The sequence below is a fragment of the Rhizophagus irregularis genome, chromosome 28 (genome assembly GCF_026210795.1).
Source record: "Rhizophagus irregularis chromosome 28, complete sequence".
In the NCBI taxonomy this organism is placed as follows: domain Eukaryota; kingdom Fungi; phylum Glomeromycota; class Glomeromycetes; order Glomerales; family Glomeraceae; genus Rhizophagus; species Rhizophagus irregularis.
In genome coordinates, this window is record NC_089456.1 from 2,150,012 (window position 1) to 2,172,954 (window position 22,943).

Here is a 22,943-nt window from a genome sequence, read left to right on the forward strand (position 1 = left end):
TCCACATCCAAATCTGGTGGAAATATATTAATATGATCCATAGTTTTCATGTTACGTTTTAAAAATACCATTTTACCTAATAAAGCAGGATCCAATAAGCTTCTTTTTGCTGTAATGTGGTTTCCTGCATCTGAGAAAAGTCGTTCAGAAGCTACAGAAGTAGCAGGAATTCCTAAATATTTTCGTGCAATAATAGAAAGAACTGGAAAAATTTCCTGTTTTGATTTCCACCAATCTAATGGGTTTTTATTTTCCCTAGCAACTGGTAAAAGAAAATAAGTAGTAATTTCATCAGCTATTGCTGATGATGAAGTAGAACTTTCTTTTGTTTGAAACACTTTTTTTACTTTTTGTTGACGTCTTTCTTGATGCTCATGTAAAGATCTCATGCTAGGAGTTGAACTTGTTGAGGTAGTTGAAATTGTTGAAATTGTGGGTGATGGTGGAGTACTAGTTTGTTGCTGCATTTCTCTCTTTAATTGATCATATTGTATTTGTAAACTTGAATGAATTTTTACTTTTGTTTCTTCATCAGTTATAAAATTAAGATCTTTATACCTTGGATCCAAAAGTGCTGCCATAATGCCAAACTCATCTGGCATTGCCCAATAATGTTTCAAACCTAAATAAATTTTATTTTTTACATTTTTTAATACTTCTGAAATATTACTATAATCTACTTCAATTTGTGAACTTTCTTCTTCTACTATATCAGAATTAATAGTATTATCATCAGAATCTTCTAATACTTCATATGAATTATCAGATGGTTTTAAAGAATTTGTGAGATCTGTAATAATAGGAAACATTTGACTTAATGTAACATAAGTATTTCCAGAAAAATCTCGTGTAGCTTTCTCAAATGGTGCCAAAATGTTACATAATTCATCTAATAACTCCCATTCATTATCTTTTATCATAATTTTTTTTAATCTAATTCCATCAGTTTTTTCTTCAGATATAAGAGAACAAGACAAGTTTACACTAAGTTGAAGCACAGCATATTGAAGAAAAATCAGCCGATCCCATGCCAAATATGAAGAGTTCCACCTTAAGTAATTAAACAACAATAATTATATAAATTAGGATAAAATTTATTAAATAATTAAATTGAATTAAATATTTACCTAGTAGATATATCTTGTATTAAATGTAATGGTTCTTCATAACCAATCTCTTTTTGCACTTTAATCAATCGTTCAATTTGTTTTTGAGTAGAAAAAAAATTTATTAGTTGTTTTGTACGTGATACCAAATTTTCTACAACTTTTAATCCTTTACTAATTGCCAGCTGCAAAGTATGAGCAGCACATGAGAGTCTTTTAATTGGTGTTAAATCTCGAATAGCAGCTACTACATTTGCTCCATTGTCTGTTGTTATTGATACAACAAGATTTTCAATTTCCCACTTTTGCATAGCATTTTTAATACCTTCAGTAATTGCTTTTGCAGTATGTGGTGTTGGAAAATAGGATATTTCAAGCAAAACATCCATTATTTCAAAATTTTTATTGATCCAAGTTGCTGTTAAGCCTAAATATCCATGTTTTGAACGAGAAGACCACAAATCAGTAGTTAAAGATATTGATTGAGAAGTTTTTAAAAGCAGTTTCAATTTTTCTTTATTATACCCATAACTGCGAGCAATCATCATTCTTAATTTTTTTTCTCCAGGAACTGTAAATTGTGGATCTATAATATACATATGCTCAATATATGCCTTTTGAGTTATGGTTGATAATGGTTGAGTTGTAAGTAAAATCCACCGTAGTGTTGATAATTCTTTTTCTTTTTGTCCATTTTTATTGGATGCAGATTGAGTATGCATTGGTGATATAATGCCGCTTTCTAGAGGTGGTATAATTCCATGTTTAACAAGATGGTAACTGAGATTTCCTGTAGACCCATCATATTTGTAATTTTTTGAGCATTTTTCTCCATCATCTAATAAAAACTGACAATATGCACGTATTTCTCCTTTATCATTTTGTTTTTTAATAAAATAATCCCATACCCAACTTACTTTTGTTTGTGGTTTAATTATTGCAGCAGTTTGTTTAAAGGGATTTGAATCATTTGGTGCTCGATCTGTTGATTCTAGTGTAGTATTTGTCATTTTTTGTTTTCCAAGGGCTTTAGATAATTTTGCAGGACGTCCTCTTTTTTGCTTTGCTAGTGGTGTTGGAGTAATTTCAACAATTTCATCACTAGAACCTTCATTTTCACTTAAGGTAATAATGTAATCTTGATCATTGTTATTTTCCATAATTTTGTGAATTATTTTAGCTTTCAATAAAATAAACTTTAATTGAAATTATGAAAAATTCAACAAGGGAATGTACAGTATTTATTAATCTTTATTATGGCTTAGAAGTTAGAACTGAATTAACTGTGATTTTATTTGTAAAAGTTTTAATAAACAAATAATAATTGTCATAAATCAATAGGTCTAAATAATAAATTTACCTGATTAATATTGTAAAATTTTACAAAATTTTATTGCTACAAATTTAATAAATTCCATGAAATTAATAATACGAAATTAATTAAACAAATTCCACGAAAATAATTAAACAAATTCCACGAAAATAATTAAACAAAGACATAAATGAAGTTAATTACAAAATTAATTAAGAAAATACTATGATATTAAACTAATAAACACTACGAAATTAATTAAGCAAATGCCACGAAAATAATTAAATAAAGCCATAAATTTAAGCCACAAAATTAATTAAATAAATTCTACGAAATTATTTAAATAGGTGCCACGAAACTAATTAACAAAGCCACACATTTAAGCCACAAAATTAATCAAAATGCCACGAATTTAATTAAATCTATGCTATGAATTAAATCTAATATATGCTATAAATTTCTTGATTTACAAAAAAAAAATTGTATAATTTTTATCCGGATTTCGGTTTCTATCCGGATATATCCGGATTTTTATCCGAACCGGATTATCCGGATAAAAACCGGATAATTTTTTTAATTTATCCGGATAACGGTTTCTATCCGGATCGAAACACTAATACTACCATCACTGTCCTCTAATTCATAACTTTCAGGACTAGCACTTTCTGGGTCCTCAAGTTCCTTTGTAAATTGTCTGGTGTCAATAAATTTTTGTCTCACTTTTAGTATGTATCTATCCCACATTGGTTTATGCTCCTCTTTTAATTCTTTAAATGGTACTGGTAATTTCTTGTATCCAATTCCTATCAAAAAATTAAATATTTCATAATCACTTGATTTGGCTATACTTTCCTCCATGTATAGAAATTTTCTAAATGCTACCATTACTTCTGGTAATATACGACCTACTCTCATATTATTTTCTAATATTGTATCATACCATTCCCAAAATTTTTGAAATCTGTTTTCAACATCCCAATCTTCCAAAATATATCCATGTTCCATTATTTCTGGACATCCAATTAACCGGTCAAATACTTCATTTTCTAAATTTCCTTCAATACAATCCCTTACAATTACTACAATTATTATCCTTAAACCTTTTTCTTTCATTTTTGGTTGTTGTCTGTACCTTATTGATTCAATTATTCTATTTACTATATTCCTACATTTTCCTTTATGTATTGTATCCTCCCTTTCTCTATTGTCCATACTTAATAAATTCAATAATTCTTTATGTGTTACATTATTGTACATTAGTATTGTATCCTCGAATTTAAATAAAGCATCCCAAAATTTCTTGAATGCTGCTGATACTTCTCTTTCTATTGGGTTACATATTTCACATGCTATACATTCCTCTGGTTCTATCACTCCTAGGTCATGTTCTTGTTTATGGTTTATATATTCAGCGTTCCAAACATGGTACCATTCCATTTTTAATAAAATTCTCTAAAAATTTTCACGTCTTTTACTTTTTATCCTTCTTTTATATTTTATTTGACCTATACTGGGCTTGCCTTTACCTCATTTGTTCATTACTGAGTATGGTAGTTTACAGGTTTGTACAAATAAATTTATATTTTTCCTTAAAATTCCCAACCTGAGGTTGGAGTGTGATTCCATATTTGATTTATCTCTTTCCTGTAATTTTCTCATATTTGTCCAGCAAATATTATTTTTAATAAATTTTTTTTTTAATCATGATTTTTCTTGGGTACCCTCACACAGAATTGTTTTTGAAAGTTCACACAGAACTATTCTCAATTGATCACACAGAAAACCTCAATTGAGTTCACACAGAAAAAGCTCACACAGAACTATTCTCAATTGATCACACAGAAAACCTCAATTGAGTTCACACAGAAAAAGTTCACACAGAACTATTCTCAATTGATCACACAGAAAACCTCAATTGAGTTCACACAGAATTACCCCACCATCGTATTTATAGTGTCGGCTTTTGGGTACACTTTTTATCCTTAACTTAACCTCAATTATTTATAAAAATTATTTTTAATCCTTAATTCATGGAACTTATTTACAATATTCTATTAAAACCCCTTCTAACTTGATTAGCCTCGCATTTCCCTTGATAATCAATTACTACCATACATATTTGGTTCATATGTATGAAAATTATTATAATAATAATTTTTCATTGACTTATCAGCCGGTGGTCAAGTTAGATCAAAAATTTAATTTTTAACATTATTTCTTCATACATTTATGGTCATACTTACCCAAATTAATACTTTTTACATTGGTAACCATTATTTTTACGTATCCTTTAAAATATTTGACTTTATTTTATTAAAATTTGTCATTAATACACCTTAAATTCTTTTTTAACCAAGACTTAGAACTTTTAATTTTATAATTCCTTAACTTCGTCGATCCTTTATTTGTAACTTCTAATGATCATGTGGAGATGATCATTTTCCTTTCTCGGAGATCCTGTACTCGTAACCTGTAGTGATCATGTGAGGATGATCACTTTTCCTTTCTCGGAGCATGCACCACTTGTAACACCTGAGCCCATAGAGAATTATGTTTGCCACCTCAGGTATTAACAAAATGACTCTTTATTAATAATATAAATAAATACAATAATATGCTTGGTTTAATAACATTAAATAATAAAATAAATAATTCATAACAAAATTCGTCCCATTTTCTCCTTTTCCAAAAGGTGATCTTCACGCCCTTTTATGTTTGTTTTTGTGTAACTAAATTCATAATTTCGATTCATGGATTTAAATTATTAAAGTATTTCCATTGTTTTAAAGTATTTCCATTATCTTAATTTTGTATCCATTTGATCATCATGAACTCCTGAATTATGATTTATAATATGAACGTAGTGATCAACAAATTAATCACTTGACACCTCAGATCACTTGATTTCATTCAATTTAGTATCTTTCGGATCTTCATTTATCCTTAAATCTCGTGACTAATAGTTTAAGGTCATCACGGACCAACTACCTTAATCCATGTGATTATTAGTTTAACGACTTCTCGGTCCAATTAAAATAAAAATAAAAATAAGTTAAAATTTTATACACTAAGACTAAATGTAATACTGCGCCCCACAATTAATAAATTTACTAGGTATACTACGGCATTACACCGTTCAGGCGCAGATCGTTGTGGAATTCCAGGAGATTTTCTGCGGTTAAACCGGTCCTGATGATCGGCAATCAGGAATTCGGCTCCGATTTTCGGCTAACTACACCATTATGTGAAAAAAACTATTACACAGCCTTAAATTAATATCACCATTCCGAAATTGATATAAATTATCCCAAGTTTGGCATAACAATAAAAAATTTTTTATACCTCCCGTCCTCCCTTTTCTCTCTCTTCGCTTAACAGTATGTCATGCTCAAAATTATTTTTAGGAGATTTACCTGAATTAATATATGATATTTTAACTTTTCTTCGGAATGATATAATAACTTTACATTCATGCATTTTAGTTAATAAATTATGGTGTCGTTTGGCGATTCCTTTATTATGGGAAGATCCATTTTCAACTCCTTTTCTAGATTACATATTTATTGATATTTACTTTAATAATTTAGACGATGATTTAAGAACAAAATTAGATAAATATAATAGATATAAAAAAAAAGTTAATTTATTACCTTCGAATCCACTTTTCAATTATCCTAGTTTTATAAAATATTTAAAAACAAGCCAGTTTATTTATATTACTGAATATTGGTTTCGGAATCGTAACCCTAAAATTTTGCATTCAAGACTTAAAGGTATAAAATTAATTCAAATGTTATTAATTGAAACATTTATTAGAAATGTAAAGAACTTACATACTCTTGAAATTGTGGTTTTCTCTAATCCTTATTTAAATAATATTCTTGAAATAATTTTACATAATATAGATTTTTTTCACAATATTAAAAATTTAAAACTTTCTTTTCTCGCTTGGAAAGATGGTACTGTAATTATTGAAACTCTATGTAAGAATCGCATATTACAAGCAATTAATACACATCGAAATCTGAAAAAAATTATATTCAATCAAGAGTGTTCTTCTTATTTTAAGTTATTATTTTTATCTAATTATTCAAATACTTTAAATATAATCGTATTATTAAACGTCAATTTTGATAGTATCAATTTAAGTAAATTAATTGAACAAGCAAATGTTTTAGAATCTATTCATATGATTAATTGTTCTATAAACACTAGTTTGGATAAACAAATTGCTAATTTATCCAAACCATTTAAATTAAAATCTTTATATATGGAAGATATATTAAATATTAATTCGTTACAATTATTATTTCAAAAATCTGGCGATTATTTAGAAAATTTTGGGTATAATTTTTCTTATTTTTGCTATGATGATTTGTCATTAAAACAACAATTACTTGAATTAGTTGCAAAATATTGTAAAAATATCAAATTACTTGATTTATTAGAATTTCAAAATGGGGTTACTTATCCAATATTCAATTTAATTGAAAATATTAAACAAAATCTTAAATATCTAAATATCGGATTACCAGCTAAAGTTAATGATATTAGATTTGATGGGTGTAGTTCAATCATATTACAAAATTTAGGAAAATCTTTATCTTCTAAATTAGAGCATTTAGATTTGTGTCTTAACATTAAAGTAAGGGATTTTGAAGAATTCTTAAAAAGTATTCAAAATACTTTTATTAAAAAATTATCGATCTATAGTAGGGGAGGTGATAACATTTTAGTATTATTACCATATTTGAGACATTATATTATGAAAAAGAAATGTGTTAAGTATTTGGCTGTTATTAGTGGAGAATCATCATATAATAGAATGGATTTGTTGTATTTGAAAGATGAAGTGGAGGAATTTGAATTGTATAATATTGAAGTGCAAAATTATTGTAGCAACAAGATGGTTGAAGCAAGGGGTAATTTTGTATTGAAAATTGATTGATTATTTATTAGTTAATTTAAAATTATCATATTTGAGCATTAATCTTTAAATAACAAGCCTTTGGAGATTAAGTAAAATTGTTAGCAGGTGTGGGATTACCTTAGATATTGATTTTTATTAAATTTTTTATGGAGTAATTATTAGCTTTTTTTACAATAGTGTACTTAAAATAATATTTATTTATTTATTAAAATTAAATTTAATAAAGTGTAAAAGGGTTATTTTGAAGTGTATTTATTGTAAAAGTAATAAAATGATTAATATGTTAAGTTTTACTTTTTATTCGATTTTTTTTCCTAAGATAAACGTGTGAAATAACATTGCGCCAATTAAAATTCAGACGTCACAAAATCACGTGGGGTATGTGGTGATACTGGGTAAATTTCAAACACCCCGTGTACAAATAGAAATAAAATATTCTAAATTAATTTATGTAAGTACATAAAATGAAGGAAATAGGCGAAGAAGCTTTAAATTCCATTAATCGTAAAATTATAAGGAATATTTTTAAACCCTTTATTATTAAAAAACAGAACATAAATTATCACCAGTTTTATTATCGGCCATTATTGTATTAGTATGAACATAAACAATTTGCTGATATTCTACTATCTTATACTTATATAATATTTAAAAATCATTTAATAATATAGAGGGTATTTTTAATTTAAAAAAAAATTCCAGTTGTTGATCAATCGGACCCGGTTCACCATCCAGAAACAATGGAAGTAGGGGCGAAAATTAATAAAGCCATTTCCGTTTCAGTTTTTCTTTTAGCTTGTCTGCGTTGTTCCTCTTCTTTATCGTCTAAAATACAAGATTCGCGTCTTAATTCTCTTGCAGGAATAAAATTTACTGGATGATGATAATGTCCATATTGCCGATCTCGATCTCTATCGGCTTTCTTTCTCTCTCACGTTCTCTTTCTATTTTCCCTTCCATGTGAACTTTTTCAGCTTTAGCTCTACGATTTGCTCGTTCTTCCTCTTCTCTCTGACGCTCTCGTTCTCTTGCTGCAGCACGTTCTCGAAAGAATGTTATTCTCAGTAAATAACAAAGATCCTTTTGATCTAGAGGAAGACCAGCCGGTAAATCTGTGTCATCATCCTTTTCTCCATGTTCTGTTTTTATTTCTGTAGCTGGTGATGTTCGATGAGCTAGTTTACGTATAATTTGGTGCGATCATCATGGCGTTACAAACAATTTTTTAATTCCGATAGCAAAATGTTAGTTACTGGCTGACTACTGCGTATGTCATTTTGTTTGTATTACTAATTGCGCCTAATTATTAAAGAATGTTACACACAATTTATTATTGACATTGTTTGTGCGACAATATCGGAATCATTACTCCGAAAATTATATATAAATTTACTTAGTTTGGTCTTATAATAAAATGATACACCCTTATTCTTCTTTTCGTTTACAATATGTCAAGTTCGAAAATATTTTCGGGGGATTTACCTGAACTAATATATGAAATCATCGAACATTTTCAGAATGATTATTTAACCTTACATTCATGTATTTTAGTTAATAAACTATGGTGTCGTTTAGCAATTCCATTATTATGGGAAAATCCATTTTCAATCACTACTGGAAATTACAATTTTATTAAAGTTTACTTATATAATTTGAATAAATATTTAAAAGCAACATTAAGTAAATACCAAATTATTGATTCTTTGTTAACTTCAAATACACTTTTCAATTATCCTAGTTTTATAAGATATTTAAACATAAATAAAATTAATACTTCTATTGATATGTGGTTAAAAGCTAATGATATAACCTTAAATATAGATTTAGTATTTGAATTTAAAAATTTTATTAATATGTCATTAATTAAATTATTTATTGAAAATGAAGTAAATTTACATACCCTTGATCTTGAGGCCTCCAACACAAATTATGTTACATATATTGAACATGTTCTTGAGATAATTTTACAAAATCCAAATTTCATTAGTAATAATATTAGAAATTTAAAATTTTCTATTTCAAGTTCTGGTTCTAAGATTTTAAATCGTGTAACACAAATAATTAATTCAAACCAAAATCTCAAAAAAATATCCTTCATTTATAATACCAATACCTTTCTTTTATATCAATCATTATTATTATCGAAAGAATCTAATTGTTCGAATACCTTGAATACAATCGTTTTCTATTATATCAATTTTAATCGTATAAATAATTTAGATAAAATATTTGAACAATTAAATGTTTTAGAATCTGTTCATATTTTTTTTTGTTATTCTTTAAATAGTTTTATTCAAAAAATTATTAATTTACCTAAACCATTTAAATTAAAATCTTTATTTACAAATGAGAAATTACGAATTGAATTATTACCATTATTGTTACAAAAATCTGGTGATTATTTAGAGAATTTTGAATGTGAACTTAATTATGATGAACAAAGATTATTAGAATTAATTACAAAATATTGTAAAAATATCAAATTTCTTGATATATATGGATTTGAAAATCATTTTACTTCTCTAATATTCAATTTAATTGAAAATATTAAACAAAATCTTAATTATCTTTCGATCGGTGTAGATTATCAAAATGGTAATATCGAATCTAATTCAATATTATTACAAAATTTAGGACAAATCCTTCCTCCTAAATTAGAATATTTAAATTTAGTTCTCTACTTTAAAGTAAATGATTTTAAAATTTTCTTAAGAAATTCTCAAGGAACTTTTATTAAGAAATTGTTAATAAATCAAAAAGGTAGTGATGATATTTTACATTGTATAAAGGAATTTATTATGAAGGAAAAAAGAGTCAAATATTTGGCTATAAGGAATTCTAATAATGGTGAATTATGTCGTTTTGAAAATGAAGCAAAGGAATTTGAGTTATATAATATTAAACTACAATATTATTATGCCATATTTATTTATTCTTATAATTATATGAAGGAACTTTATTAATTATTTGATAGTGATTTAAATTATTATATATTAACATTCATCATTATAAATAAAATTTTTATTAGTTTACACTATAATTTGACAAGTTTTATTTTATACTTTGCAATTTATCTACCATGTAAATATTCAATTCTCACGCAATCTGTCCTCCGCATAATTGGGGAGAATGTTGATCTTAGTGGACCGATTTGATTAATAAAGAATCTAACTATTAAATATTAAATAAACAATTTTTTTTTCATTACATTTCCATATTTGAGTTCAGTTATTTTGTTAATTCGCCATATCGTATTACGTCTTATATTTTGAGTTTACCTTTATGACTAATAACAGTGATAAAAAGGTTTTGAGAGCGAAACCTTTTAGTATCACTGTATTTGCATCATTAATTCGTGATCCGTGAGTTAACTGTAAATATATAATTTAAGTCAAATTTATATTTTATTTTGAATAGACATAAAGATATAAAAATTATTAGACAGAATATCCCAATATAAAACCAATAATTTTAATAATTTTTTTTTACTATTTACAATATATAAACAATTCTTATAATATTACTCTTTCAAAATATTTACACCACAAAAATATTTGTTGATTGATTCAAATATGATCCAACCCGAACTAAAAATCTGGGCCGGGCCATAATAGGTTTTGACCTCCCTTTGAGTTGGATAACTTTACAATATTAAAGATTAACATAAAATACAATGTAATTTTTTACTTTGTTGCAATTTTATAACATATTACATACAATTTATTCTATTTATTTTTGATATAATTTTATAAATAATAATACTTTATTTAATCATAAAAAATACATTCCAATAAAATATCATCTGTAGTAATGTTGAAGAAAATAAATGGTAAATAATAAAGAAATTTATACCCTTCCTTTCTTTTATTCAGCTGCTTTTATCTATATGTAAAAAATAAATTATTAAATAATATTATTAATAAAATAAATCATATAAAAGGTTAATGAATATAAGTACCTAAATCTAGTTTAGTAAAATCTAAAAAAAATAATTATATATATCAAATAAAATATTTAAAAAATGCTTTTGTAAAGTAAATTAGGAAATTAATTACCTGAATATTCTCCAAATGAATTATCATCATCCTTGTTATCAATAGCATTTTTTGGTTCTGGAAGATTTTTAAAATCTAAAAGCCTACTTGTGTAAATTGCTTGACGATTTGTAGTATATGAAAGAGTAGGACCAGTATATAATAATGAAGAAGAAGTTAACTTCTCATTAATTTTATCTGCTTCTTCAATTTGCTTATTGATTTCACGATCACTATAATATTCACTTGAAGAATATAAACCATATAATAATTCATGTAATTCATTTGCTTTAGGTCGTTTTAAAGGATCAGCATCCCAACATTGTTTAATTATGTTTAAAACTAATTGAGGAATTTTATAATTTGATTTTGGCCTAAGTCCTTGACAAATGCTAATAGCTAAGAATTTATCATGAGTAATATCATGATAAGGAGGAAGCCCTGTACAGACTTCATATGCAATAATTCCAAAACCATAAATATCGCTTTCTTGAGTGTATCCTTTTCCTCTTAAAACTTCTGGTGCTACATAGGGTAATACTCCATATAGTTCATTACATTCATTTTGAGATGATTTTACATTTGCTGGTCGACATAAGCCTAAATCAGTAATAATAAAAGATTCGCTGTCATTTAATATATTACCACAATGAAAATCACGATGAATTAATCCTTTTTGATGAATATCATTGAGGCCTAGTGCAATTATAAATAAAATATCCAACTTTTTATTCCAATTTGTTGAATTAAAATTAATATTTAAATGTTGTCTTAAACTACCATCTTTTGCATATCCCATTACTATCATAAAATCTCTAGATTCTGGATCTTTAGTAATGCCATAACACCATGCTATACTAGAAATTATATGTTCTGACAAAATCATATGTGTTTCAATCTAAAAAAGAATCCATAATAATAATAATTAATAAATAGTTTAACATTTATAATAGGACAATATCTTGAAATTATATACAAAATAAGTAACTTACTTCTCTTAAAAAATCGGATGTAATATCTTGAGAATTATGTAAACATTTTAAAACAACTGGAAAATTCTTATATTCCCTACAATAATGTTTACTTCTTATCCATTTATTATTCTCAAAATCCCAACTTTCTATCCATCCATCTTTCCAAATTGCTTTATAAATAGTTCCAAATCCTCCTTTTGCCAAGTATTCAACATTTTCAAATCTATCATATTCAATCCATTCTATAACTTCTCGATAATCTTTAGCTTTAAGTTGTACTTTTTGAATAAACTTGTCAACTTCATTATTTCCACTAGTCCAATTTTTGAAATTTTGTTGAAATTTACATTGACACCAAAAAATAGAAGCTCTAGGTTGCTTACATTCTTCGCATAAACCATTTTCTTTATAACGTTCTTTTAATTCTTCATTTAATATTAACTTATCAATTAACAAACTTTGTTCTTCAGATAGTTCTTCATGGTTAAAATCTTTTATTTGCTCAAATATATTATCTGTAATCATAAATTCTTCCATATTGGATTAATAAATGTAACTTCAATTTTATGTCTAGCCAGAATAAAAAAGTTTTTTTTTTAAAAAAAAAAGAGGACTATTTAAAACGTATTACAGCAGCGATTGACAAAATTTTATTTTTATTTAGGTCAAACAATAAAGCGTTCAAGAAGTCAGCTGATGATCACAAAAATCACAGATCATTTAAGTAAGAAATTTCCTTTGTTATAAATCCCAAACTATAAATACTTGTTTCACAAAAAAAAAAAGCTTTGTCGATCAATATTATTTGTTAGTACAATTATACTACAGTATATAGGTACTTTATTGAAATTTTGAAAAATATAGTAGTCAATCAATATCATTACGTGTATTAAAAATTATGATAATTAGAATCGCGTTAAAATTGTTAGATTAAAAAATGTATTATCCAATTAGTTTGTTTTAAATCTATATAAAACTAAAAGAAACATTTTACCATTATTATATAAAGGAAATTCGTATTAACAAATGAATTTTTCAGTTATAATATAATTCATCATTAAAGTAGTTAATAATTTTAATCTTTTTGTAAATAAATAAAATAATTATTATGACAGAACAATAAATTATTAGAATTTCCATCTATTTTTAACATCATTTTTTTTAATAACATGAAATTTTATTTTTAAAACAATTTTGGTATTTAATGATATAATAAATATTTTCTTAAAATTCAAAAATATAATAATTTAATAACGTCAAAAGTAGTTACGCTCAAAGATACTGTAAAATATGACTAAGTTTTAACAACTAGATTTAATGTTCTGAAAAAATAAAATTTAAGGTATTAATTGAAAGATAAACTGATTAGTAATCAATTATTGCTAAAAAAGAAGGTAAAAATTCTGAGTTACTTCTGTATCATATGCAGATTTCTGATCGAACCTAAAGAAAAAAAAATGAAGAAAAACGAATAATTATTTATTAAGCTCACTGCTCTAATTATTATTTGCAGTTTTGCACTATATTATCATGACATAAAAAAATATATATGTACTGTACTTACATAAATACTAGTAACAAGTAAGACAGTAGTATTACGTTTTGGAAAACAAATAATATATTAATTTTCTAACAAGCTAAATAGAAAAAAAATGAGTAAGAGTTACTAGCAAATTATCGATTTTTGATATAAAAAAAAGGTGCATAATAAATTATAAAAATTATTTATGTATTATATACTATAATATATAAATTAAATATTATGGTTCGCCATCATGAACTAGTAGTTTTTACATATGATATTTCTTAAACTTATTTATTACAATTGGATCCTATTAATTTTAGATAAATTATACTATAAACTATAAAATACTTTAAAAGTTACGGATAAAGCTTCTACCGTAATTATTTTAATGATGTTTTGAATTTCTTATATTTTTATACTTCGATTATACTGTAAGTGTAACAAAACATATAATCTGATTACATCGAATAGAAGCTATATTCTAACCAATTACTGTGATCACCACCAATTTTGAGTTGGTTTGATCGATAAACATTAGGCAACCAATAGTTATGGTATTGTTTATCTTTGTCAGTATTTTTGTCTACTCGACCAAAACGACCTACATTTTTGGTGATACATATTTGATCATTCTACAAACAAAATTTATTGGCCACCTTTTGAGATTTGAACGTTATTAGGATAATGCATGAGGAATAGGGTCTTTTAGTCGGTGCTATATGGTAGTAATCAAGTTCGAATAGTACACCTGTGATAAAAGCTGATCCGGGTATAATTCAATTTTTTAAATAGGGTAAGTGATTTATATAGGACCCCGAACAATACTGATATAGGTAAGGTCCAGAAAAAAAAATTTACTATTAGCTGTACGCAGCACTTTTGACTATGATCAGTACGCATTTATAGCTCCTAACCCCTGAAATTTTTACAAAATACGCATTTTAATCCTCTAACTTCAAGTCAGTTTTTAAAATTTTAATTGGCTCTTTTATTAGTTGTATCAAATTGTTCTCTGTCTTCGTCTGCTTTACATCTTGAACATGCTACATGTCTATTTAAATAATCTTCTTCATACCTGTGGTTTAATTTGATTCCTTTTTCACATATACATACTACTTTTTTTGCATTAACAATATGAGTAACGTATTTATGTTAGCCAATCACTCTTTACCATATTTCCAATGAAACATTATGTATGCAATACAGAAAAGATTTTTTTTCGAAAAAAAAAAAAATTTATTTTAAGATGATCGTTAAATAAAATTAATTATTATTTTTTATTTCCAAAAATATACCAAAAATAAGCAAATCCAACATCTTACCATCCTAAAATCCAATCAAAATTACGCAAAATCAAATTCTAACCTTATCAAAATTTTTTGATAATTGTACGCATTCCCAAATTCTAACATATTGAGAGCTACTAAGATGACGACGCATCTTCAGCTCCTACCTATATTAGTATTGTTCGGGGTCCTATTTATATCCTGAATATTTTAGTCCGTGCTATATGGTAACTAATTAAACGTTAATGAGTCTATTACGAGCAAATGTTGCTAAACAAAAACTGCAAACATGTCATTATTTTAATGACTATAAAACATGAATTATGAATTTAAAAGTAAATATGGCAATTTTTTACTTTATTTTTATTTTTTATTAACATTGTAACTTGTAAGTATAAAACGGAATTTTTTTTTTAGGCAAAGAGATACTTTTATTTTTTATTTTTTTATGTTAAATTTAATTTGTAAGTTTGAATGCTTGTATCTTAACTTTGGTGGTAAAATTCGTGAACTTTTTTATAATTTTAATGAGTTTTCTTGTATCCATAAATTTTTATTTTCTCGATTTTTTTAAAAATAAGTCTCATTTATTGTGAATATTTTGAGCGTTATGATACTATTCAGTAATGACATGAAAATTTTTATTAGAAGGAAATTAAAAAAATAAAAAAAGAAATATTTTCTTTTTTCTCTTATATTCTATTTTCTTATTATAAACATGTAAAATTTTATTAGCCTAATATAATTTTAGAATTCAAAGATATTCCAGTCGTACAAAAAAGTGTAAAAAAAAATAGATCTGCAGTGATCTGCATATGAGGCGGTAAATGCATTCTAAGTCGAATGCAGTAATTTTAAATAAAACTGCGCCTAGTTATTAAACATGTTGCAATTAATAAAACGAATTGCGCGATACTTACATGAATTGTGCGACAATATTAATTTGCCCAATTCAAAATAATAAAAATTAATACTTTCCAATTATTCACTTTAAATTACGATATGTCTTGTTCAAAAATATTTTCAGGAGATTTACCTGAATTAATATTTGATATCATAAAATATTTTCAGGATGATTATTCAACCTTATATTCATGTGTTTTAGTTAACAGATTATGGTGTCGTTTAACGATTCCATTATTATGGGAAAATCCTTTTTCAATTCCTACTAAAAATTATAATTTTATTAAAATTTATTTACATAATTTAAATGATGATTTAAAAACAAAATTAAACGAATATAAAATTAATGATAATCCATTATTCAATTATCCTAGTTTTTTAAAATATATGAATATATACAAGGTTATTTCTTCAGTTGGGGAGTGGTGGCTTGAAGGAACTTCAAAACTCGGAAGTAAATATTTTTTTCAAGATAATTTTAGGGAAATAATTTGTATGTCGTTATTTAAAATGTTTATTGAAAATGAAGTAAATTTATATACTCTTGAAATTGATACTTATTACAATACATATTGTGATAACGTTTTAGGGTTAATTTTACAAAATCCTAATTTTATTCATAATATTGGAAATTTAAAACTTTTTATTTCAAATTATAACGAAAATACACTGATTAAAAATCGTATATCACAATTGGTCAATTTACATCAAAATACTAAAAAGATATTGTTACGTTATAATAATTTATCCTTATATCAATCGTTATTGTTATCTAATTGTTCAAATACCTTAAATACAATCATTTTCTATTATGTTGACTTTAAAGGTGTAGATAATTTAGTTAAAGTATTTGAAAATTTAAATGCTTTAAAATCTGTTCAAATCATTTATTGTTATTCTTTAGATAATGGTTTTGCTCAAATTATTAATTTAACTAAACCATTTAAATTAAAAACTTTATTTATAAGCGAGAAATTACAATTTGATTTGCTAAAACTATTATTACAAAAATCTGGAGATTATTTAGAAAATTTCGGTCTTAATTCTAATTTTAATTTATCATTGTTATTAAAACAACAATTATTAGAATTGGTTCCAGAATATTGTAAAAATATCAGGTTTTTTAATTTATATAAAATTAAAAATCAGATCAATTCTTTAATATTCAATTTAATTGAAAATGTTAAACAAAATCTCAATTATCTTACAATGAGTACATCATCATATGGTAATAATGAATGTAGTTCAATTATATTACAAAATTTAGGACAAATCCTTCCTTCTAAATTAGAATATTTAAATTTGATTCTTCACATTAAAGAAAATGATTTTGAAATTTTCTTAAAAAATTCTCAAGATACTTTCTTTGAGAAATTGTTAATTAATAATATAGAAGGTCAAAATATTTTACCCTGTATAAAAGAATATATTATGAAGAATAAAAGAGTTAAGCATTTAGGATATAATGGTAAGAATGGGGATTTGTCTAAATTGAAAGATGAAGTGAAGGAATTTAAATTACACAATATTAAAGTTCAAAGATATAATGAATTGTTCATTGACATTAATAATTTTGTAATGAATATTGATTAATTATTAAGTTGTAATATTGTTGTAATTAAAATAGAAACATTCATTTTTTTTAAATAAAGTTATTTTATAAATTTATTTATTTAAGAGTAAATATTCATTATTTAGTATTACTATAAATTGATATTATTGAGAAATTTTATTATTTTATAAATTTTGAAATCGGTAAAAGTTCCACAATTATGTTTGAGCTTTTGGACGTCTAGAATTATCAATTAAATATTGTTTACATCAGTACCAGTACCAATAAGAGTAACTAGCATCCCTAGTATACTAAATTCTTCATAGTTATTAACCTGTATTAAATTCTGTTAGAATTAGACTATTATGGTCAACATCAGTATGTTCCATACAAAATACCTGCTGGGTATAGTTCAGCTTTTAAGTAGGGTAAATTGATTTATACTAGGGAGTATTTATTATAAATATCTTGAGAATTGTATTGTAGAAATAATAATGACATAGTAACAATTTTATTAGATAAAATTGCAAAAAAAAGCTAGAATTCTTTTTTCTTGCATTTTATCTCTTAATAACATAATTTGTATAATATGCGAGTTCAAAATTCGGGTATCATATGTTAAAAAAAGATCTAATTAAGATCTAATTACGTATGAAACTGATAATTTCATGAATTTTATTATAAATAAAACTGCGCCTAATTATTTAAATATGTTGTACGCAATCCCAGCAAATAGTTTTTGTATACATTTGTACCAAATGGGCCTCATCCATATATAATTGGCTCTAGATTGGCTTAAATTTGGATTATTTTTTGCATAAATTTGAGCTAATTTCGAGCCAATGAGCCCGTTTGGTATAAATTTATACAAAAACTATTTACTGGGAATTAGTGAAGATGTTTTATTAAAAATAAAAAAGCTTGCCTTCCAATTATTCATTCCATCAGCTAGATGACGTAATTATGTGAATGAACTAATTATTAATCAAATTGATATAGATGTTTATAAATAGAATAATTAAAATGTCATACATTATTATGTAAAAGATTATGCTTTTATTTTTAATAGGTGTATCTCATTAGGTAGTGGGGCAATATTTTTATTTTTAACTGGCGCGACTGAATAATAATGTATTGTAGTAGCTAAATAATTGAAAATTATTTTAATTAGCTAGTGTAGTACGCTAAATAATCGAAAATTATTTAATGTTCTAATGCTGGCAATTGCGAAATTTTTTGGTTTTATCTTTGCTTGGCATGTTGAACAGTAGTATTGCAAAACTTTATACCATAAAAAAACTAGCATTGCAATAGCACTGTAATAGTAATAGAATAGTTAAATAATTTTTTATTTGGTTAAACAATCTGTCAAAATATTATTGGCATATTATATCTCTTTAATATTGTCTAATATAGGCCTATATTTTCAATTTTATACAAAACATTTATTTTCTATACTTTTAATAGTCCGTAATATGACTAATTATTAATATATTTAGCATATTATAATTCTAACATCAATATTCGGGATTTTTGTTAAGTATTTTTCTCGTAACTTACAACAAAAAATTTATGAGTTTGATCATGACATTACACTAAAATTTTTTGATGAATATTTAGTCATGTACTAGTAAACAAATGGTTAGAAGAAAATTTTTTAATGTATTTATAGCTTATTTTATTTATGCAAAATAAATACATGTAAAATATTACTTATAACTTAACACCATGTATGGAAAAATATACATATCCGTCACATTTTCTTAGATCAAAAGATTACTTAGATCAGATGCGATGTGTATTCACCCATTTTACCGACACTTGTTTCACCAACATAAAATTTACCGACGTCATTTTGCCTACTTGCCATTTTACCAACATCACATTTTTCCGAAATTATTTTAACGAATCCTTATTTTGCCGACGATCATGAAATTTTGCCTTACAAGTATTAAGAAAGCAAGGAATATTTTCAATGATATAAATTTTTTGTTTCTAAAATTTCTAACCATAATATTTGAAAAAAAAAAATAGAGAAAAGGTTACAAAGGAATAATTAGATTGGTGCTATAAAATTTGCATTTTGTTAATCAGTTTGTTGAACTTTAGCACTTGAAATAATTTGAAATTAAGGCGCAGTAAGGAGTGAGGCGCAGCTAATAAATTTTTGGTGAAATATCAAGTCAGGTAATTAAGTCAGCAAAATGGCGTCGGTTATTAATTTCATGTCGGTAGAATAAATTGTACTGATAACCGTTCAGATGAATTTTTCTTTTATGGTTCTTACGCAAAAAAAGTTTCATTATTTTTATTATCATATATTTAAATATTTGTTTGAAAGCTTTACGTTATCAGTTATTTTTATTTTAAATTTTGTAATCAAATGGGCCTAATATTTTTCTGTCATTGTGATTTACTAAATATAAAAAAATCTATTCTAAAAAAGGAAATTTATATATATCATTTATTCCAGTAAAGTTCGACATATTGGAGCTTCAGGAACCGGTTCGGGAAATGGCAAATCGGAAAATTAATTTCAGGAAAATGACATTCAGGAAACCATAATGTAACCAGTCTATCGATTGGTCTCATTTAACAAAATTTCCCACATGCAGTTAAATGAGATTGTACGAATCTACTGTATAATTAACGAATCACACATCTTGAATCAAATTAGAATGACGTGATGTCGTGATGTTGATCCACATAATGTGGATTGCCAAAATCCATGTTCATGTGGACCGTAAAATGAGCCTAATTTTCGTACTAAATCTACTCTGATCAGCAAATTAAATTCCTTTTTTCATTTAAACATTAACACTTTTAAAATCGGCAAAATAAAATTCGGGGTTAAATTTGTGCTAGGAACACAAACTTCAAAAAAGGATATTTCATAGACGATATATTAACTATAAATAAAAGTCACATGATATACTGAACTAGGCTTCTTATCCTAGACATGATCCCTTAACTAGACCTTGTGGCACAGGCGCACAGCTGATCATTATTGTTTATTTGCCACCATTTTTCTTTCAGCACGAAATAAATGCTCGCTCTCTTTCTTTTTCTTACACTACTGACTACTCTTTCATTTAGTTTTTTTTTCTTTTATATTCTTTTTTTTGCACAAATTATTTTTCTTCTTTTTATATTAAATATTTTTTTTTATTACTGTTATTTTCATAACAGTATATATTAGAACAATAAAAAAAAAACTTTTTTATCAAAAATTTTAAATCTGATAAATAAAACTCTTAAAGATGATTTGCGGACCATATGCGCTTTAACGAGGATCGTAATTTGTGTCGCGACAATCAGAAAAAAGAACTAAAGAATGAATAGAATCAATGCAAGAATGAATAGAATAAATGCAAATTTTTTTTTACATGTAGCACTTTTTTTTATCATTATCAATCAACATTGTAAGACAAAATAAACAAAATAAAAATTATTTGGGAGTGATTAGGACGTGAAAATAAATAAATACAGAGAATAACTATATTATAAAATTCAAGATAAATTCTCATAATATTATTATATATTAACAAATTTACAAAACATTATCCTTCTGCAAGAACAACTTAAAACTTCCCATTTCCTTTTCTTTTTCTTTTGCATTCTAATAAAAAGAATATGTTTGCTAAATTGTGTATTTTCTTTTTGATTGCGATCACAACTATGGTCGTAGGAGTACCTCTAGAGGAATCAACAAAGAATGGAACTTTGGTTTCCAAAAGGGCAACACCTACCGTCTGTAAAGACCATAACCACAGTGAGCTTGTAAACTCCTGGTGCAATACAAAGTCATCAGTAACGGTTATATGCGCAAATAAAGATTTTCCAGGCACTTTTACATCAGATACTATTCAATGTAATAGCGACGAAGTTTGTGTTGATTATTTTGCAACAGAGAAGAGCGCACAAGCACAGTGTGCTGTATCGTACAAGAGATGGGACAATGCTAATAGTATAACTCCCTGTTCAAGTACTGCTTCATACAGAGGAGGAACACCAATAGATATAGCACTTGCAACATATGATGTGAATGGGAATCCGATACAAGTAGCTCAATTTGCTATATATCTGAATAATCATGAAATTGCAACTACCTTTAATCGACACAATGTAAGCACAATACTCTGGGATTATAAAAACGATAATGATGATAGTTTTGAATCATGTTTCTCATTTAGCAGTACTGCGAGAGTAACTGGTTATTTTGCTGCTTTTGGGGCTGTATAAAAAAATTAGTATTTTTTTTATATAGGGATAATATACTTAGTCAATTTCTCTTCAATCCCATTCCCTATCCCATTTCATTTTTCTATTAATATAATTTAATTCCCAAATGCATTGAAAAATAAAGATATACTAAATAATAAAAAATTTTCTTAGTATTTTTTCACAAAATTTTCATCATGTTTTTAATTTTAAAAAAATATTTTATTAGTAAAAATAATATTTATTGGCTAAACTTTTTCAAACGAACAACTGTTATAAAAGAAAGCATGTAACCATTTCATCAAATAACCCATCAAAAAAATCACGATCATATGATATTTTGTGGCGTATATACAGTAGTATGTAAACCCGTAAACCCTAATAACGTTTTTAATTTAAATTTTTTAAATTTCTTAATTAAATTATTATAAAAAAATGGGTTTGAACGTTTTTCACTTAATTTTCAAGAAAAAACGTAGCAAAACGTTTAAATTGTCTAATAAAAAGCGTTTCACAACGGTTTTTTTAATTAAATTTTATATTATTGCCAATTTATTTAACCCAGCTTTTTTATAAGTATATAAATCTTATATAAGAAATTATTTAATTTTATATAAAAGTTATAATTTTATAAAATTTAAATTTCCTGATGAATACACTTTTTTTTCTTTTCAGTATAATTAAGAGGATTTAGTACCAGAATTTTTTTTTTAAAAAAAAAAAATCAAAAGAATATGAACATCTTTCCAATGGTTACCTTTCGGCTCCAATTGCTTTATTTTAGTTAGTGCAAAAATGAATAACCGGTTTGTCGCAAAACAAATTCGTCAATTAAAAATTTTATTTTTGTTTATTTATAATTTAGTTGGATAAGTCATCTCGATCCACGTTGTAAGTAATTTTTCGTTTTAAAATTTTCTAAATTTGAATTTATTGTAATTTAATTTAAAAATGTTTTTCTAGTTTGTTTATGGCAATGAAAAATCGTTTATCAACAAATGGAATAAAGAACATATAATGCAGAATCCATCTGCTAAAATTCCTTGAAAAAGATTGTTTTGAACATAGTAGAAGATAGATTCGTTCAATTACGCTCTGAA

General features: G+C 25.6%; 7 protein-coding genes across 7 annotated transcripts; 4 read left to right on the plus strand and 3 right to left on the minus strand.

Annotated features, from left to right (window-relative positions):
• Nucleotides 1–1,015: 1,015 nt before the first annotated feature.
• On the minus strand, nt 1,016–2,266 carry OCT59_019106 (uncharacterized protein; the record flags this gene model as incomplete). The annotated part of the gene is made up of 3 exons (XM_066135809.1): nt 1,016–1,050; nt 1,128–1,140; nt 2,024–2,266. 3 exons carry the CDS (start codon nt 2,264–2,266, stop codon nt 1,016–1,018), a joined length of 291 nt encoding a protein of 96 aa, XP_066005065.1.
• Nucleotides 2,267–5,797: 3,531 nt separating this feature from the next.
• OCT59_019107 (uncharacterized protein) lies at nt 5,798–7,366 on the plus strand (the record flags this gene model as incomplete). Its single annotated transcript, XM_025332910.1, has 1 exon — nt 5,798–7,366. The coding sequence occupies one exon, from the start codon at nt 5,798–5,800 to the stop codon at nt 7,364–7,366; it is 1,569 nt and encodes a 522-aa protein (XP_025165471.1).
• Nucleotides 7,367–8,218: 852 nt separating this feature from the next.
• On the minus strand, nt 8,219–8,688 carry OCT59_019108 (uncharacterized protein; the record flags this gene model as incomplete). The annotated part of the gene is made up of 2 exons (XM_066135810.1): nt 8,219–8,523; nt 8,673–8,688. 2 exons carry the CDS (start codon nt 8,686–8,688, stop codon nt 8,219–8,221), a joined length of 321 nt encoding a protein of 106 aa, XP_066005066.1.
• An 82-nt stretch (nt 8,689–8,770) lies between these two features.
• On the plus strand, nt 8,771–10,379 carry OCT59_019109 (uncharacterized protein). Its single transcript, XM_025328687.2, has one exon. It carries the CDS (start codon nt 8,797–8,799, stop codon nt 10,309–10,311), a length of 1,515 nt encoding a protein of 504 aa, XP_025165472.2. The 5' UTR covers nt 8,771–8,796; the 3' UTR covers nt 10,312–10,379.
• Nucleotides 10,380–11,216: 837 nt separating this feature from the next.
• OCT59_019110 (uncharacterized protein) lies at nt 11,217–12,893 on the minus strand (the record flags this gene model as incomplete). The annotated part of the gene is made up of 5 exons (XM_066135811.1): nt 11,217–11,230; nt 11,307–11,327; nt 11,404–11,724; nt 12,163–12,280; nt 12,375–12,893. The coding sequence occupies 5 exons, from the start codon at nt 12,891–12,893 to the stop codon at nt 11,217–11,219; spliced, it is 993 nt and encodes a 330-aa protein (XP_066005067.1).
• Nucleotides 12,894–16,169: 3,276 nt separating this feature from the next.
• On the plus strand, nt 16,170–17,663 carry OCT59_019111 (uncharacterized protein; the record flags this gene model as incomplete). The annotated part of the gene is made up of 1 exon (XM_066135812.1): nt 16,170–17,663. One exon carries the CDS (start codon nt 16,170–16,172, stop codon nt 17,661–17,663), a length of 1,494 nt encoding a protein of 497 aa, XP_066005068.1.
• A 3,637-nt stretch (nt 17,664–21,300) lies between these two features.
• OCT59_019112 (uncharacterized protein) lies at nt 21,301–21,864 on the plus strand (the record flags this gene model as incomplete). Its single annotated transcript, XM_025322770.2, has 1 exon — nt 21,301–21,864. One exon carries the CDS (start codon nt 21,301–21,303, stop codon nt 21,862–21,864), a length of 564 nt encoding a protein of 187 aa, XP_025165475.2.
• Between the last annotated feature and the right edge of the window lie 1,079 nt (nt 21,865–22,943).

What these genes read in the sequence shown, in the direction of transcription:
- OCT59_019109 (XM_025328687.2), top strand. Translation starts at nt 8,797, where the DNA reads ATGTCAAGTTCGAAAATATTTTCGGGGGATTTACCTGAACTAATATAT.